At 50.0% G+C, this 18,395-nt stretch overlaps 2 protein-coding genes and 2 non-coding genes across 5 annotated transcripts; all 4 read left to right on the top strand.

Annotated features, from left to right (window-relative positions):
• The first annotated feature begins 25 nt into the window (after positions 1–25).
• On the top strand, positions 26–13,470 carry PTGES3 (prostaglandin E synthase 3). 2 transcript variants are annotated; one of them, XM_036399901.2, is made up of 8 exons: positions 26–297; positions 10,457–10,570; positions 10,680–10,749; positions 11,180–11,278; positions 11,479–11,568; positions 11,751–11,813; positions 12,103–12,127; positions 12,554–13,470. In XM_036399901.2, coding segments are annotated over exons 1-8 (483 nt in total). In that variant the 5' UTR covers positions 26–295; the 3' UTR covers positions 12,574–13,470. The 2 variants fall into 2 exon arrangements, with proteins under 2 accessions (XP_036255794.1, XP_036255793.1); XM_036399900.2 differs by lacking the exon at positions 26–297 and having other exon boundaries at positions 10,422–10,570.
• Positions 13,471–15,081: 1,611 nt separating this feature from the next.
• Positions 15,082–18,380, top strand: ATP5F1B (ATP synthase F1 subunit beta). The gene is made up of 10 exons (XM_036399888.2): positions 15,082–15,239; positions 15,713–15,895; positions 16,191–16,365; positions 16,518–16,639; positions 16,870–17,054; positions 17,161–17,319; positions 17,405–17,527; positions 17,608–17,820; positions 17,914–18,115; positions 18,196–18,380. Exons 1-10 carry the CDS (start codon positions 15,098–15,100, stop codon positions 18,291–18,293), a joined length of 1,602 nt encoding a protein of 533 aa, XP_036255781.1. The 5' UTR covers positions 15,082–15,097; the 3' UTR covers positions 18,294–18,380.
• LOC118697406 (small nucleolar RNA SNORD59) lies at positions 15,925–15,998 on the top strand. The gene has a single exon (XR_004981753.1). It is a non-coding gene; the product is annotated as a small nucleolar RNA SNORD59 (small nucleolar RNA).
• On the top strand, positions 16,717–16,791 carry LOC118697405 (small nucleolar RNA SNORD59). Its single transcript, XR_004981752.1, has one exon. It is a non-coding gene; the product is annotated as a small nucleolar RNA SNORD59 (small nucleolar RNA).
• Positions 18,381–18,395: the final 15 nt, after the last annotated feature.

Raw genomic sequence — 18,395 nt, 5'->3', positions numbered from 1 at the left:
GCGGGAGGGGAGTGAGGGAGGGAGGAAGAGGAGGAGGAGGCGGCGGCGGCGGCGCGCGCGGGGATTTTGCTGCGTCACCACGGGCCGAGCGCTGCGCGGGGCATTGTGGGAGCGAGGCCGCGCCAGAGCCCCCGAGCCCGCCCGGAGCCGCCACCGGAGCCTCTCACCGGAACCCCCCCCCCCCCCTCCGGAACCCTCCCGGTACCTTCCCGGTACTGCCCAAGCACAACCCGCGACACCGCCCGGAGCCTTCCGCACCCCTCAGGAGCGCCCGCCGGAGCCGTCGCCATCCGCCATGTGAGGCCCGGGGATGGGAGCGGCGCGGGAAGGCCCCGCCAGGCCCCGGCGCTACCGCGGGAGCCGCCCCGGCGCCGCCGAGCGCGGGCTGACCTTGGGCCCTGAGGGGTTTTTTTGTCCCGGTTACCGTGTGGGCTCGGTTACCGGGTGAGGCCCCCGTGTGGGCCCCGGTGGACCGGGATGCGGGCGGGATCTCCCGCTGTGGGTTTTAATGGGGTGTTCGGGGGGTGCTGCGCGTTTCTCGGTGGGTCGGTGCCCACCGAAAGAGCGGAAAACTCCCGGTAAGTAACGCGTGGAACAATCCAGAGCGTGCAGGAGAGAGAATCTGTTTGTAAACTTGGGATTTTCACCCTAAAATCCCTCCCTGCCTTTTGCGCTGGCCCTGAAAACGTCCAAGGCCAGGGCTTGGAACGGGATGGGCTTGAAGGTTTTTTTTCCAGCCCAAACCATTCCAGAATTCCGTGAAAAACGGAGAAATAAGGAAAAAAAACCTTCAGGAAGGGGTGGAGAAGCACGAAAAGCCCCGGGGCAGGCGCGGTGCTGCAGGTGAGCCGCTGGATTCGTCTCCACGTGCATCCCGAGCGGGATCCCGCGCTCCCTAATTCACCTTTTTTATTTAGAATTCTCCAAGGAATTTAATTTGGGGGCCACCCAAAAGCAAAGCTCTGGTGGATGTGAATGTTCCTTGAAGAACAACCAGAGTTTTGTGTGTCCAAGAGGAAAAATTGGCTGGGGAAAAGAAGAGTTGCAGGCAGCATTTCCACATCTCCAGTGGCAGAACAAGGGTTTCAAACCAGATTTTGGGGGTAAAAAAAAATGAAAAGATTCCTCCCTCTGAGTGTGGTGAGGCACTGGGATGGATTTTCCAGAGTGTGCCCCGTCCCTGGAGGTGTCCCTGCACACGAATGAGCTTCAAGGTCCCTTCCAACCCAAACTATTCCATGATTCTGTGACCTCCACGTGCTTGGCTGGAAGAATTGGAGGCAGCAGCACCTCCTGAGGTTTTGTTTTTGTCAGGAATTTGAAATGAGGATTAATTGATGGGTTTTTGGTGCCTTTTTCCCAGCCAGGCGTTTACTTTTTTTCTGAAACCCTGAACAGTGGAGGTGCTTCATCTTAATGTGAGTGAAAGTGAGAGAACTGTGATCAAATTGGGTTTTTTTTCGTGTAATTTCTGTAGATTTCATCATCCTGAAACTGCAGCGCTGCTGCATCTGCACAGAATGGTCTAAAATCTAAAATAAGCCTTTTTTAATGAGGAAAAAACCCCACCTTTTCATGGTGTAAAAATTAAAGGAAAAGTCGTTTTGTAAAACAGGTTTTCTTGCTGTCTAGGAGGGGAAAAATCTTGTTGAGGGCCTGATTTTTTTGCAGTGTCCTCGAGCTCTAGGAGCTGTCAGGAGACAAAGGATGGGATTCCATAGGCACAGGATAGGGACAGAAAACATGAAAAGAGATTTGGGAACTTCCTCAGTGCCACGGATGGGGAGATTGGAGATTTCTACCGGTGCCAGAAACCAGGATTTATCCAGGGATATCCAACCGAGCCTTGAGGGCTCTGTGGTGAAGCTGAGCCTCCACATTGCAGGGAACCTTCTAGAACCTGTCCCACAGTGCTGGAATAACAAATCCCCATCAGAGTGTGGGGACTGGAGGAGCCAGAGGAGCTGCAGGGATGGCTGTGGCTGCTCAGGAAATCCCCCAAAATCCCAGGTGCATGGGACAGAGGAAATCCTCTAAATTCTAAATTCCCTTTTTAAACATTCAAATTCTCTTTTCCAAATGCCACGGATGGGTGCTGGATAAGCACAGCAAGCTGAGCTCCCTCGGGGTTTGGATGAGCAGGATGGAGCTGTAAAGGTGACGGGTCAGGGTTTGGAAAGGAGATTTTGCACTGGGAGCACTGGGAGCTCCTTCTCTCCTGGGAATCTCCGTGTGGGCAGGACACTTGAGAAAGGAGCTCTCCAGCAGGTCCTGCCTTACTGGTTGCAACTGGTGAGTCCTGACTGAAGCTCACAGGGAGGTTTTTAACCTCCTCCCATCCTTGGGAGGATGAGATTGGAAAAGGAGATAAAAGGAGGAGAGGCAGCTGCAGCACGTTCCCAGTGCTCTCGGGGTGAATTCCTGGGAAAGCAGGGCAGGTTTAGGTTCAGAAACCTGGAATTAGGAAAATTAAGTTCCAGAAACCTGGAACCTGAATTATGGCAGAGTCAGACTTATCTGGGATCTCTCTGCTCTGGAGCTTGGATGTGTGAGCTGAGTGGGAATTTCTGGGATTGCTGTGAGTTCTGTTGGTGCCTCAAATCCCCAATCCTGGTGGAGCTGCTGAGGTCACGGGTTCTGAGCACTCTCAGGGTGAATTCCCAGGAAAGCAGGGCAGGTTTAGGTTCACAAATGTGAATTATGGCAGAGTAAAACTTAGCTGGGATCTCTCTGCTGTCCAGTTCGGAGCTGTGTGTGTAGCTTTGAGCTGAGTGGGATTTCTGGGAGTGCTGTGAGTTCTCTTGATGCCTCAAATCCCCAATCCTGGTGGAGCTGCTGAGGTCACGGGTTCTGAGCACTCTCAGGGTGAATTCCTAGGAAAGCAGCACAGGTTTAGGTTCACAAATGTGAATTATGGCTGAGTAAAACTCATCTAGGATCTCTCTGCTGTCCAGCTTGGCCATGTGAGCCAAGTGGGGTTTCTGGGAGGTCACAGGTTCTGAGCACTCTCAGGGTGAATTCCCAGGAAAGCAGGGCAGGTTTAGGTCCAGAAACCTGGAATTAGGAAAATTAGGTTCCAGAAACCTGGAACCTGAATTATGGCAGAGTCAGACTTGTCTGGGATCTCTCTGCTCTGCAGCTCAGCTGTGGGATTTCTGGGATTGCTGTGAGTTCTGTTGCTGCCTCAAATCCTTGGTCCTGATGGAGCTGCTGAGGTCACAGGTTCTGAGCATTCTTCGGGTGAATTCCCAGGAAAGCAGGGCAGGTTTAGGTTCACAAATGTGAATTATGGCCGAGTCAGCCTTGTCTGGGATCTCTCTGCTCTGGAGCTCGGATGTGTGAGCTGAGTGGGAATTTCTGGGAGCACTCTGAGTTCTGTTGCTGCCTCAAATCCCCAGTCCTGGTGGAGTTGCTGAGGTCACGGGTTCTGAGCATTCTTCGGGTGAATTCCCAGGAAAATGGGGCAGGTTTAGGTTCACAAATGTGAATTATGGCTGAGTAAAACTCACCTGGGATCTCTCTGCTGTCCAGCTCAGAGGTTTGTGTGTAGCCTTGAGCTGAGTGGGATTTCTGGAACTGCTCTTGAGTTCTCTTGATGCCTCAAATCCCCAATCCTGGTGGAGCTGCTGAGGTCACCAAGCGTCTTGGGGTGAATTCCCAGGAAAGCAGCACAGATATGGGTTCAGAAATGTGAATTATGGTCGAGTCTTATCTGGGATCCCTCTGCAGCTCGGATGTGTGAGCTGAGTGGAATTTCTGGAACCACTCTTGAGTTATCTTGGTGCCTCAAATCCCCAATCCTGGTGGAGCTGCTGAGGTCACAGGTTCTGAGCACTCTCAGGGTGAATTCCCAGGAAAGCAGGGCAGGTTTAGGTTCACAAATGTGAATTATGGCTGAGTAAAACTTATCTGGGATCCCTCTGCTCTGCAGCTCTGATGGTTGAGCTGAGTGAGGTTTCTGGGAGCGCTCTGGGGTTCTCTTGGTGCCTCAGATCCCCAGTCCTGGTGGAGCTGCTGAGGTCACGGGTCTCAGGGTGAACTCCTAGGAAAACAGAGCAGGTTTAGGTTCAGAAACTTGGAATTAGGAAAATTAACTTCCAGAAACCTGGAACCAGAATTGTGGCTGAGTAAAACTCATCTGGGATCTCTCTGCTCTGCAGCTCAGATTTCTGGGGTTGCTGTGAGTTTTGCCTCAAATCCCCAATCCTGGTGGAGCTGCTGAGGTCACCAAGAGTCTTGGGGTGAATTCCCAGGAAAGCTGCACAGATACAGGTTCGAAAATGTGAATTATGGCTGAATAAAGCTCATCAGGGATCTTGCTGCTGTCCATCTTGGACCTGTGAGCTGAGTGGGAATTTCTGGGAGCGCTCCTGAGTTCTCTTGATGCCTCAAATCCCCAATCCTGGTGGAGCTGCTGAGGTCACCACGTGTGTTGGGGTGAATTCCCAAGAAAGCAGCACAGATATGGGTTCAGAAATGTGAATTATGGCCGAGTCTTACCTGGGATCCCTCTGCAGCTCGGACGTGTGAGCTGAGTGGGATTTCTGGAACCACTCTGAGTTCTCTTGGTGCCTCAAATCCCCGATCCTGGTGGAGCTGCTGAGGTCCCCGTTGGGATGAAATCTCCTCCCTGGGAAGGCTGGAGATGTCTCCATTGACATTGAGAGCTGGGAGTTGTTGCCACCACCCTTGCCCTGTGTCACCCAGGCAGGGACACTGAGATTTCTGTCACTGACAGAGCTGCAGCACCGCTCCAAGCGTCCCTGCAGGGTTTTTTTGTCTCCCAGCACTGAGGGAGCAGAGCAGGGCATTTCTCATCCTCCTGTCCCTCTTGAGAGTCTTTAGTTCCTCGTTAAAAAGAGGAAAATCTGTGTCCAAGAAGGGTTTAAAAATACCACGGGATGAAAATTGCTGCTCTGCTGCTGCACTTCACCTGAATAAGGGGATAATGAACATTGCCTGAAATGCTGCTGTGAGGTTTTCACCACCCTGGAAGAGCTGGAACTCGAGGCTGAATTCAAAATCCATTCAATAAATTAAATAATAGAGAGATTCATTAAATAAATAATATAGAAATTAATTAAATAATATAGAAATTAATTAAATAAATAATAGATATATTAATTAAATAAATTAAATAATAGAGCTATTAATTAAATAAATAATAGACAAATTAATTAAATGAATTAAATAATATAGAAATAAATTAAATACATTAAATAATTGGATATTGGGATAAATTAATTGAATAAATAAAATAATAATAAAATAAATAATAAAATAAATTAAAGAAGATATCAAGATGGGATATTGGGATGAAATTCCTCCCTGTGAAGTTGGTGAGGCACAGGAATGGCAGATAAAGGGGGAGATAATTAATTAAATAAACTAAATAATAAATTAAAGAAGAAACTAAGATGGGATATTGGGATAACTTAATTAAATAATAATAAAATAATAAATAAATTCATTAAATAAAATAATATATAAATTAATTAAATAGTGGGATATTGGGATAAATTTAATTAAATAATAAGACATTGGGATAAATTAGTTAAATAAGAGTAAAATAATGAATTAAATTAAATAATGAATAATAAAATAATAAATATAATAAATAAAGTAATAAATAAATTAATTTAATAACTTAAATACTATATAAATTGATTAAATTAATTAAATAATAGGATATTGGGATAAATTAGTTAAATAAGAGTAAAGTAATGAAATAAATAAATCATGAATAATAATAAAATGATAAATATAATAAATAAAGTAATAAATTAATTGAATAACTTAAATACTATATAAATTAATTAAATAAATTAAATAATAGGATATTGGGATAAATTAGTTAAATAAGAGTAAAGTAATGAAATAAATCATGAATAATAATAAAATGATAAATATAATAAATAAAGTAATAAATAAATTAATTGAATAACTTATACTATATAAATTACTTAAATTAATTAAATAATAGAATATTGGGACAAATTAGTTAAATAAGAGTAAAATAATAAATAAAATAATTAAATAAATAGTATAAATAATAATAAATGTAATAAATAAATTAAGTAATAAATTAAGTAACTGAATAAGTTAAATACTATATAAATTAACTAAATAAATTAAATAACAAAAAAACAAATAAAATAAATTAAATAATATATAAATAAATTAAATAACGGTATGCTGGGATCAATTAAATAAATTAATTAAATAATAACTAAATTAAAGAAGATATTAAGATGAAATATTGGGATGAAATTCCTCCCTGTGAGACCCTGGAACGGATTCCCCATCCCTGGCAGTGTCCAGGGCCAGCCCAGAGCTGCTGAGCCATGGCAGGGGTGGCCCTGGCTGAACTCAGGATCCACCTGAGCCTTGCAGGATTCCCTGGGAGCACAGAGCAGTGTGGGGAGAGCCCTGGAATGCAGAATTCCTGAATTCAGGCTCCACCTGAGCCTTGCAGGATTCCCTGGGAGCACAGAGCAGTGTGGGGAGCAGCCCTGGAATGCAGAATTCCCGAATTCAGGCTCTACCTGAGCATTGCAGGATTCCCTAGGAGCACAGAGCAGTGTGGGGAGCAGCCCTGGAATGCAGAATTCCTGAATTCAGGCTCTACCCAGGCATTGCAGGATTCCCTGGGAGCGCAGAGCAGTGTGGGGAGCAGCCCTGGAATGCAGAATTCCCGAATTCAGGCTCTACCTGAGCATTGCAGGATTCCCTAGGAGCACAGAGCAGTGTGGGGAGCAGCCCTGGAATGCAGAATTCCTGAATTCAGGCTCTACCCAAGCCTTGCAGGATTCCCTGGGAGCTCAGAGCAGTGTGGGGAGAGCCCTGGAATGCAGAATTCCTGAATTCAGGCTCTACCCAAGCCTTGCAGGATTCCCTAGGAGCACAGAGCAGTGTGGGGAGCAGCCCTGGAATGCAGAATTCCTGAATTCAGGCTCTACCCAAACATTGCAGGATGCCCTGGGAGCTCAGAGCAGTGTGGGGAGCAGCCCTGGGCTCTGCCTGTTGGCTCTGGATGCAGAATTCCCGAATTCAGGCTCTACCCAAGCCTTGCAGGATGCCCTGGGAGCGCAGAGCAGTGTGGGGAGCAGCCCTGGAATGCAGAATTCCTGAATTCAGGCTCTACCCAAACATTGCAGGATTCCCTGGGAGCACAGAGCAGTGTGGGGAGCAGCCCTGGAATGCAGAATTCCTGAATTCAGGCTCCACCTGAGCCTTGCAGGATGCCCTGGGAGCACAGAGCAGTGTGGGGAGCAGCCCTGAGCTCTGTGCCTGGCTCTGGATGCAGAATTCCTGAATTCAGGCTCTACCCAAGCCTTGCAGGATTCCCTGGGAGCACAGAGCAGTGTGGGGAGAGCCCTGGAATGCAGAATTCCCGAATTCAGGCTCTACCCAAACATTGCAGGATTCCCTGGGAGCACAGAGCAGTGTGGGGAGAGCCCTGGAATGCAGAATTCCTGAATTCAGGCTCTACCCAAGCATTGCAGGATTCCCTGGGAGCACAGAGCAGTGTGGGGAGCAGCCCTGGAATGCAGAATTCCCGAATTCAGGCTCTACCCAAACATTGCAGGATTCCCTGGGAGCACAGAGCAGTGTGGGGAGAGCCCTGGAATGCAGAATTCCTGAATTCAGGCTCTACCCAAGCATTGCAGGATTCCCTGGGAGCACAGAGCAGTGTGGGGAGCAGCCCTGGAATGCAGAATTCCTGAATTCAGGCTCTACCCAAACATTGCAGGATTCCCTAGGAGCACAGAGCAGTGTGGGGAGAGCCCTGGGCTCTGTGCCTGGCTCTGGAATGCAGAATTCCCTGATTGCCTGGGCAGGGCTGGCAGGGGGAGGAGGTTTCTGAGCCATTTTCCCTGCTCCAAGGAGCACAGGGCAGTGCAGGTGAGTTCTCTGCAAACACAGAGGTTGCTCTGGAGCTCTCTGGCTTTTTTTGTTTTTGAGGTGGTTGTGCAAAGGGAAAATAATTCCAAATTTCTCTCCAAACACAGCAATTCTCTGGAGCTCTCTGGCTTTTTTTTTTATTTTTTGAGGTGGTTCTGCAAAGGGAAAACAATTCCAAATCTCTCTGCAAACACAGCAATTCTCTGGAGCTCTCTGGCTTTTTTGTTTTTTGTTTTGTTTTTTGAGGTGGTTGTGCAAAGGGAGAATAATTCCAAATTTCTCTGCAAACACACAGGTTGCTCTGGAGCTCTGTGGCCTTTATTTTGTTTTTGAGGTGGTTGTGCAAAGGGAAAATAATTCCGAATTTCTCTGAATAATTCCAAATTTCTCTGCAAACACAGCAATTCTCTGGAGCTCTCTGGCTTTTTTTTTAAATTTTTTGAGGTGGTTCTGCAAAGGGAGAATAATTCCAAATTTCTCTCCAAACACAGCAGTTGCTCTGGAGCTCTCTGGCTTTTTTGGGGTTTTTTTGTTTTTTGAGGTGGTTGTGCAAAGGAAGAATAATTCCAAATTTCTCTTCAAACACAGCAATTCTCTGGAGCTCTCTGGCTTTTTTTATTTTTGAGGTGGTTGTGCAAAGGCAGAACAATTCCAAAGTGCATGGGAGTCCCAGTGTGAGAGATTATAAAGAGCTTGGAGCAGTGATTCTCCAACCTGAATCACAATTAGGTCTTAATCATAGCAAATCCATTCTTTAGAGTATCAATACCCCCAAAAAATGTTGGTTTTTTTAAAAATTTTGCTTTAGGTTTTAACTCTTTGCCTGACAAAAGCCACTCTGAAACCTGCCCTGTGCAGCTGCTGGAGGTGCTGGGGCTGCTGCTGCCTCTGTCTGTAGTGGCTCATCTCAAAGTTGATCAAAATTTTGATTTGCTGAGACGTTGATTTCAGTCTCAGATTTCAGTGGCTCCTCCCAGGAGCTTTCTGGGGGCGTCACACTCCAAACACATCATTTCTTATTATTCCAGCTCTCTCTCTTTATTCCAAATTCATCATTCCTTTTTATTCCATCTCTCTCCCTTTATTCCAAATTCATCATTCCTTTCTATTCCATCTCTCTCTCTCTATTCCAAATTCATCATTCCTTTCTATTCCATCTCTCTCTCTTTATTCCAAATTCATCATTCCTTTCTATTCCATCTCTCTCTCTCTATTCCAAATTCACAATTTCTTTCTATTCCATCTCTCTCTCTTTATTCCAAATTCACAATTTCTTTCTATTCCATCTCTCTCTCTATTCCAAATTCATAATTCCTTTCTATTCCATCTCTCTCTCTCTATTCCAAATTCATCATTTCTTTCTATTCCATCTCTCTCTCTATTCCAAATTCATAATTCCTTTTTATTCCATCTCTCTCTCTCTATTCCAAATCCATCATTTCTTTTTATTCCATCTCTCTCTCTCTATTCCAAATTCACAATTTCTTTCTATTCCATCTCTCTCTTTTTATTCCAAATTCACAATTTCTTTCTATTCCATCTCTCTCTCTTTATTCCAAATCCATCATTCCTTTTTATTCCATCTCTCTCTCCCTTTATTCCAAATTCCTCATTTCTTTCTATTCCATCTCTCTCTCTCTATTCCAAATTCATAATTTTATTCCATCTCTCTCTTTATTCCAAATTCATCATTTCTTTCTATTCCATCTCTCTCTCTTTATTCCAAACTCATCATTCCTTTCTATTCCAGCTCTCTCTTATTCCAAATTCATAATTTCTTTTTATTCCATATCTCTCTCTCTATTCCAAATTCATCATTTCTTTCTATTCCATCTCTCTCTCTTTATTCCAAATTCATAATTTCTTTCTATTCCATCTCTCTCTCTGTATTCCAAATTCATAATTTCTTTTTATTCCATCTCTCTCTCTCTATTCCAAATCCATCATTCCTTTCTACTCCATCTCTCTCTCTATTCCAAATCCATAATTCCTTTTTATTCCATCTCTCTCCCTTTATTCCAAATCCATAATTCCTTTTTATTCCATCTCTCTCTCTTTATTCCAAATTCATCATTTCTTTCTATTCCATCTCTCTCTCTGTATTCCAAATTCATAATTTCTTTTTATTCCATCTCTCTCTCTCTATTCCAAATCCATCATTCCTTTTTATTCCATCTCTCTTTCTCTATTCCAAATTCACAATTTCTTTCTATTCCATCTCTCTCTCTGTTCCAAATTCACAATTTCTTTCTATTCCATCTCTCTCTTTATTCCAAATTCATAATTCCTTTCTATTCCATCTCTCTCTCTCTATTCCAAACTCATCATTCCTTTCTATTCCAGCTCTCTCTTTATTCCAAATTCATCATTTCTTTCTATTCCATCTCTCTCTCTTTATTCCAAATCCATCATTCCTTTCTATTCCAACTCTCTCCTTTCAACTTAAATCACCTTTAAAAAACACAGGAAGCTCAAAATGCAGCTTTTAGGTGCAGAAAGGACATTTTTTGTTGGATTTCTTGTTCAAATCAATGCCTTTGTGTCCCCACAGGCAGCCTGCCTCTGCAAAGTGGTACGACCGGAGGGACTACGTCTTTGTCGAGTTCTGTGTTGAAGACAGCAAAGATGTAAATGTAAATTTTGAAAAGTCCAAACTCACGTTCAGGTGAGTAATTCAAGCACAAGAAGCAGCAGATTTGCTCTGTGAGATGTTTTTGGGGCTAAATACTGATTTATTTTTTGGAGCTAAACGCCGATTTCTTTTTCTCTTGCAGTTGTCTTGGAGGAAGTGATAACTTTAAACATTTAAATGAAATCGATCTTTTTAATAATATCGATCCAAATGTGAGTATCCTCCTGAGCTCTTGATGCTTGTCCAGAGGAATTGCAGATATTCCATCCCTGGAATTGTTCAAGGCCGTGTTGGAGCAACCTGGGCTGGTGGAAGGTGTCCATACCACCCATGGCATGAGTTTGGAATTTGGGTTTTAATGTCATTTCCAACCCAAACCATCCCTTAGTGTTGAGATCCTAAAAAAATACCATCTGTCCTTTAGGCTGCTCCCAAGATTTTATTCCTTAAAAAATAGGAATATATAGAATTAATATTCCTTAGAACATAAAAGCTCCAAGTCAGATCCAGGAAAGCTTCTCCAGGGGGGTATTTTCCAGGACAAGGAATAAGGGAAGAGGTGAAGATAAAGGAAGGATGTCAGCAGTTCCTGGTGAAGGCCATCCTGATGGCACTGATGGATATTTGGTCTTTTTTTTTCAGGAATCAAAGCATAAAAGAACAGACAGATCCATCCTGTGTTGTTTACGAAAAGGAGAGTCTGGTCAGGCATGGCCAAGGTTAACAAAAGAGAGGGCAAAGGTGGGTCTGGGCTTCTGCTGCCTCCCCTGGCTTTTAATTTAGTGAATATTTGGGTCATGTTCAAATTCTGGAGCAGTTTTGGGTCATTTTCCTGCTCCTGATCCCACGGCAGCTCTCGTTAACCTGTTCTAAGTGACAGCCACTTCCTTGTCCTTAAATAATTCCTTGTCCTTAAGTAACTCCTGCTGCTCTTGCTGCAGCTCAACTGGCTCAGCGTGGACTTCAACAACTGGAAAGACTGGGAAGATGATTCAGATGAAGACATGTCCAATTTTGATCGTTTTTCTGAGGTAGGGAATGAAAAATGATTTGGAGTTTTGGCAATGAATCCGAGCTTTTTGTGCACTTTGTCGTTCCTGCATGGGGGTAGCTGATCTGTTAAAGCAAGGGTGGGAACGTTGGTTTAGGATTGCTGAGGGTGGAAAGTGGGGTTGGGTTCACCCCAAAACGTGGCTCTTGTGTCTGTGAGCAGATGATGAACAACATGGGAGGAGACGACGACGTAGACTTGCCAGAAGTAGATGGGGCAGATGATGTGAGTACGTTGGGTGTGGTGAGCACCCTCAGGAGCCCTGCACTCACCCCTCAGCACTAACAAAGGCTGAAATAGCCCCAAACCCTGGGATGGCACCTGGGGAGACCCTTTCCCTCCCCTGTCTGCAGTGCTGGGGTCACTGTGGGTCTGCAGTGAGGCCAAACTGAGCTCGCTGAGTTCCTCAAAATTCAGATTTGGGAACAGATTTGGGAACTTCTTTGCTGGCGGGGGTGAGGGTGGTAGAGGAGCTGTCTGCTCCACTTCAAGATTGGTTTGTTCTCCTTTCCAGGACTCACCAGACAGTGATGATGAAAGTAAGTTCAGTTGTTTTTGTTGTTTTCTCCCCTCACACACCTGCTGAAGGACAGACCCAGCAGATGTTCATCCTGTGCACCAGCTAAAGCCAGCCCTGGCAGACAAATCTAATCTGGGAAAGCCTCTCCACACAAGCCCCAAATACCAGTTTGACCTTGCCAGGCTGCTGCAGTCCCAGGGAGGCTTTGGCTTTAGGAGCAGCACGTGCTCAGGGTGGCTCTGGCACAATTTGCCCTTGGGAAGGGCCCCAAAATGCCCCATGAGCTCCTTGGTTGGAGGCCAGGTCGTCTTGCTCGTGTCCCTTGTGACATAATAATGCCCTGGGAGCTTTTAAAAACCAACCAAGCAGAAAAAAAAAATAAAAATAAAACCCACAAAACAACCCTAAAACCATTAATTCTCTTTTTTTTTTTTTCCCCCTCTAGAAATGCCAGATCTGGAGTAAGGCAAAGCGTCGTCTTCAGGGTTTTGGGGAAAGAAGTTCATCACAACATTTCATAATTGAGATAAGAATTCCTGAGTTGATAGCCCTAAAGGGAGATCCTGCATCCTTTAACCCATTTTCAGTCCATTTTAAATGGCTTCACTGATGGTAGGTGTGTCCCATGGCACGGGGCGGTCTTAAAGCCACGAGAGGCAATAACAGTTATGCATGAACCGTTTTCCAGACTTCCAAAAAAAAAACAAAACAAGAGATAAAAAAACCACCAAACCAACCCAATTGAGGTGTAGGCAATCCATTGAGAAGAGTTGCAATAAAGTTTACAGAGCCTCCTTGCCTCCATTTACAATGGGAGAACCCTGAATTAACACTGAGAGGTTTAAATGAGTTGTTGGTTTTTTTTTTTTCTCCCTTTTTTGTCCATTTATACTGGGAACAAAAACCCAAAACAAAACCAACTCTTTATCATTGGCTCCCCCCTAAAAAAAAAAATAAAATAAAACAAAATCCAGCAGGGCGAGGCACATCCCCTCCTGTTCCCACTTTAAAAAAGTTCAGTTTGGAAAAAAAAAAACCAAAACAAAAAAAAAACCTTCCAAATTCTTCTGGTTTTTGGTGTTGGAGCCCCCGAGCGGAGGCTGCCCCTGGTCCCGTGGTGTGACCCCCAAACCTTTTCCACCTCCTCCTCCTCCTCCTCCTCCTCCTCCTCGCCCGGGGTGCGAGTTGGCTGTACATTGTTGCTTGTCAATCTGTACATTTTAGACCAAAATCGTATTTGCACTGTGGGTTTGGCAGCAAGTGACAGAACCGTGGAACCGGGCTGAAAAACCTCAATTTATGTTCAGAGCAGCTGGGATTTTTTTAATGTCTGCATTCTTTCTAATAAACTGTTGAAGACTCCCTGGCTCTCCCTTCGGCCTGGGCCCTGTGCATTCCTCAGCGCCGTGGGGGAAAGGGGGGAGTCACTGGGGTGGGATCCCCTTTTTGGGGCTCAGTGGGGTGGGATCCCCTTCTTTTGGGGGTTCAGTAGGGTGGGATCTTCTGTGGGGGGTCACTGGGGTGGGATCCCCTTCTTTTGGGGGTTCAGTAGGGTGGGATCTTCTATGGGGGGTCACTGGGGTGGGATCCCCTTCTTTTGGGGCTCAGTGGGGTGGGATCCCCTTTTAAGGGGAGTCAGTGGGGTGGGATCTCCTTTTTTGGGGCTCAGTAGGGTGAGATCCCCTTTTAAGGGAGGTCACTGGGGTGGGATCCTCTTTTTTGGGAGTTCAGTAGGGTGGGATCTTCTATGGAGGGTCAATGGGGTGAGATCCCCTTTTTTAGGGGGTTCGGTAGGGTGAGATCTTCTTTGGGGGTCACTGAGGTGGGATCCCCTTTTTTGGGGCTCAGTGGGGTGGGATCCCCTTCTTTTGGGGGTTCAGTAGGGTGGGATCTTCTATGGAGGGTCAATGGGGTGGGATCCCCTTTTTTGGGGCTCAGTAGGGTGGGATCTTCTTTGGGGGTCACTGATCACTTTGGGATCCCCTTTTTTTGAGGGGTTCAGTAGGGTGGGATCCCCTTCTGTGGGAAGGTAACCCCTTTTTTGGGGGCATTGGTGGGGTCTTCTGTGTGGGGTCAATGGGGTGGAATCCTCTTCTTTTTGGGGGCACTTGGGGTGGGATCCCCATCTGGGAAGGATCAGCGGGGTGGGATCCCCTTTTAAGGGGGGGTAATGGGGTGGGATCTGTGAGGGTTCAGTAGGGTGGAATCCCCTTCTTTGAGGGGCTCAATAGGGTGGAATCTTCTGTGGGGGGTCAGTGGGGTGAGATCTCCTTATCTTGGGGGCATTTGGGGGGGGATCCCGTTCTCTTGGGGTCAGCAGGGTGGGATGTGGGATCTCCTCCCACTGGGGACAAGAGCGATCAGGTTCCCCTCAGGTGCGACCCCATCCCTTGGGGGACAGCGGAGAAATGTTGCGGCGATCCCGGGGGAGGGAGCGATAGGGTGCAGTTTGGGCCTCGGGGAGAAGGCAGGAGCCGGTGCACCGGGGCGGCTCCGGGGGCACTACAGCGACACCGGAGCCGTGAGGCGGACACGGTGCCCGGACGGGGCGGTGCTGTGACCCTCGGCCGTGCGGGGCGGACACGGGCCCGGTGAAGGGCGGCCCCTCGGGGCGGTGCTGTGACAGGGGGTGGAGGCGGGCCCGTCACGGCCCCGGTGCGGCCTCGGCCGCGGTCACGGCGCCCGCCCAAGGACAAGCGCGGGACACGTGCGCCGCCACTTCCGCTGACCTTCGCCCGGGACACGCCCCTTCCCACCACACCACCCTATCAGGCCGCAGCGCGTTTTGATTGATAGATCCACAACCCAATGGCGACGAGGCGCAGCGCGGGCGCCGCATCGCAAAGACCAATGAGAGCGCGAATTCACGCGGCGCCTCTCGGCGGAGCAGCCAATGGGCGCGCGGTGCGGCGGTGACGCGCGGCTCGGCGGCCCCGCCCCGCGGGGGCCGTGAGGGGCGGGCGGGACGCGGGGCTCAGTCGGCGCCGCCATGTTGGGGCTCGCGGGTCGTTCCGCTGCCGCCGCCGCCGCCGCGGCCCGGCCGCTGCTGCCCCGCGGGGCCGCCCCGGGCCGGGACCTCCTCCCGCTGCTCCTCGGCCGCGGGGCCGCCCCGGCTGTCGCCGTCGGGGCGCGTGAGTGTGGGGCGGGCCGGGGTCACCTTGGGGCCTACGCGGGGGTGCCGGTGCTCAGGGCCCCGGTACCGGGGTGGGGTGTGCCGTGCCAAGCCAAGCGGGCAGGGCGAACGGATGGGCTGCGGCAGAGGAGCTGCGGCCCCGGGGGTGGGCGTGGGGGGCTGCATGGACTGCGGGTGTACCGGGGGCCCTGGTAGCGCTGAGGGGTGGGGGCTCAGGGGGTCCTGGTAGCGCTGAGGGGATCCAGGTGCACCCAGAGCGGTCCCGGCCGCACTGAGGAGGGGCCTGGGTGGGTTAATGGTGCACCGAGCGGGGTGTGGGGATCCATGGTCCGTTCAGGGGGTCCTGGGTGCACCCAGGGAGGTTCAGGGGTCTCGGGCACACCCCAAGGCCTGCAGGGCAGCCCCATCTCCGCACCCCCACGGAGCTGCCGTGCCCCGGCCGACCTTGACTCGTCCCTCTCCCCCCCGCAGGACGGGACTATGCCGCCCAGGCTGCCCCTGCCGCCAAGGCCGGCTCCTCCACCGGCCGCATCGTGGCCGTCATCGGCGCCGTGGTGGATGTGCAGTTCGATGAGGGGCTGCCCCCCATCCTGAACGCCCTTGAGGTGCAGGGCAGGGAGACGCGGCTGGTGCTGGAGGTGGCTCAGCACCTGGGTGAGCAGCTGGGGATGGGAGGGGGGGGTCCTCCTGTGATGATGTTGTCAATGACTTTCGTTCTCCTGAGCTTGCTGAAGCCAAGGATTTCAATCTGAGGAGGAGGAAAATGGCTGCCCGAGGGCTGTGGCTGCACGGCTCAGTTTTCCTCAGGGCTATTTTATTCCTGCTGCTCCTCTTGATTCTTTTCCCAGCAGAATGTCCCCTTGGCAGGGCCTGGGGAAGCCACCAGCAGCTGTCCCCAGGGTCAGCCTGAGGACGCTGTGGTGACTGTGCTGTCCTTGGGCCTCGGCAGGGGAGAACACCGTGCGCACCATTGCCATGGACGGTACGGAAGGGCTGGTGAGGGGACAGAAGGTTCTGGACTCTGGTGCTCCCATCCGCATCCCCGTGGGCCCTGAGACCCTGGGCAGGATCATGAATGTCATTGGGGAACCCATCGACGAGAGGGGCCCCATCACCACCAAACAGTGAGTGCTGAGGGGCTGGAGGGCACCCCAGCTGTGAGCAGGGAGGTGGCTCTGGCTCTTCTGGGTCACAGCAGGGACTGTCCCCTGCCAGCCCCCAAGCTGGGGGGCTCAGAGCAGCTGCCCACCCCCTTCCTCCCCTCTTCCTGCTGCAGGTTTGCTGCTATCCACGCTGAGGCCCCTGAGTTTGTGGAGATGAGTGTGGAGCAGGAGATCCTGGTGACAGGGATCAAGGTCGTGGATCTGCTGGCTCCCTATGCCAAGGGTGGCAAGATTGGTACGTGACCCCCAGAGCAGGGCTGGGTCTGGGGATGGTACCTCTGGGATTTCCAACAGTTCCTCTGGGGAATTTTTCCTTCACTGATGATTCACTCCATGACTTTCGTTCTCCTGAGCTTGCTGAAGCAACGCTTTTTACATCTGAGGAGGAAAGAGCTGAAGGGAGACCCTGTGGGCAGCCAGGCTGGCTTTGGGGCTCAGCAGAACCTTTATTTCCCCTCCTCCCAGGTTTGTTTGGAGGTGCTGGAGTCGGCAAGACTGTGCTGATCATGGAGCTGATCAACAACGTGGCCAAGGCCCACGGTGGTTACTCGGTGTTCGCCGGGGTGGGCGAGAGAACCCGCGAGGGCAACGACTTGTACCACGAGATGATCGAGTCTGGGGTCATCAACCTCAAAGACGCCACCTCCAAGGTGTGCAGACACCCTGAGGGAGGGCCAGCAGGGGAGGTTCTGGGTCCCCTGCCGTAGTGCCAGCTGTGGCAGTGCCACCGTGCTGACGCCATTGTCCCACCCGCAGGTCGCCCTGGTGTACGGGCAGATGAACGAGCCCCCGGGTGCCCGTGCCAGGGTGGCCCTGACAGGGCTGACGGTGGCCGAGTACTTCAGGGACCAGGAGGGTCAGGACGTGCTGCTCTTCATCGACAACATCTTCCGCTTCACCCAGGCTGGCTCCGAGGTGTGTGCTGGGCACAGGGCGCTGCACCTGTCCCCCACCTGCCCGGCCCCTCGTGCTCTGTCCCTCACGCTCTGTCCCCTCACAGGTGTCAGCCCTGCTGGGCAGAATCCCCTCGGCCGTGGGCTACCAGCCCACGCTGGCCACTGACATGGGCACCATGCAGGAGCGAATCACCACCACACGCAAGGGCTCCATCACCTCCGTGCAGGTGAGGGCAGGACCACCCCCAGCTTCCCGGGGAGCTGTGCCACCTACCTGTCACCAACTGTCCCCTCTCTGTGTCCCCAGGCTATTTACGTGCCAGCTGACGACTTGACTGACCCTGCGCCCGCCACCACCTTTGCCCACTTGGATGCCACCACGGTGTTGTCCCGTGCCATCGCTGAGCTGGGCATCTACCCCGCCGTGGACCCCCTGGACTCCACCTCCCGCATCATGGACCCCAACATCGTGGGGCCCGAGCACTACGACGTGGCTCGGGGTGTGCAGAAGATCCTTCAGGTGAGGGAGTTGGGGCGGTCCCTCCCTCAGGTGGGGCGTTTGGGTGGGGGCATCACCTCTGCCCGCTCACCCCCTGTGTCCCCCCCTCCCCAGGACTACAAGTCACTGCAGGACATCATCGCCATCCTGGGCATGGATGAGTTGTCCGAGGAGGACAAACTGACGGTGGCTCGAGCCCGTAAGATCCAGCGCTTCCTGTCCCAGCCCTTCCAGGTGGCCGAGGTCTTCACCGGCCACATGGGCAAGTTGGTGCCGCTCAAAGAAACCATCAAGGGCTTCAAGCAGATCCTGGCAGGTGAGGTGGCCCTCAGAGGGGGGGTCTGGGGGAGCCTGGTTGAGCCTCCCACTCCCCCCTGACACGTTGTTGTCCCCCAGGTGAATATGACCACCTGCCTGAGCAGGCTTTCTACATGGTGGGGCCCATCGAGGAGGCGGTGGCCAAGGCAGAGAAGCTGGCAGAGGAACACGCCTGAGCCCCCCCTGAACACCCCCAACCCGGCTCCGCTGGGGCCGGACCCCCAGTATTTAACATTTCCAATAAAAACATCGCTGAAAACGTTTGCAGGCTTTGTGTG

This window comes from Molothrus ater, chromosome 30 (assembly GCF_012460135.2).
Source record: "Molothrus ater isolate BHLD 08-10-18 breed brown headed cowbird chromosome 30, BPBGC_Mater_1.1, whole genome shotgun sequence".
NCBI classification, from domain to species: domain Eukaryota; kingdom Metazoa; phylum Chordata; class Aves; order Passeriformes; family Icteridae; genus Molothrus; species Molothrus ater.
This window is presented reverse-complemented; position numbering and strand designations above follow the sequence as displayed.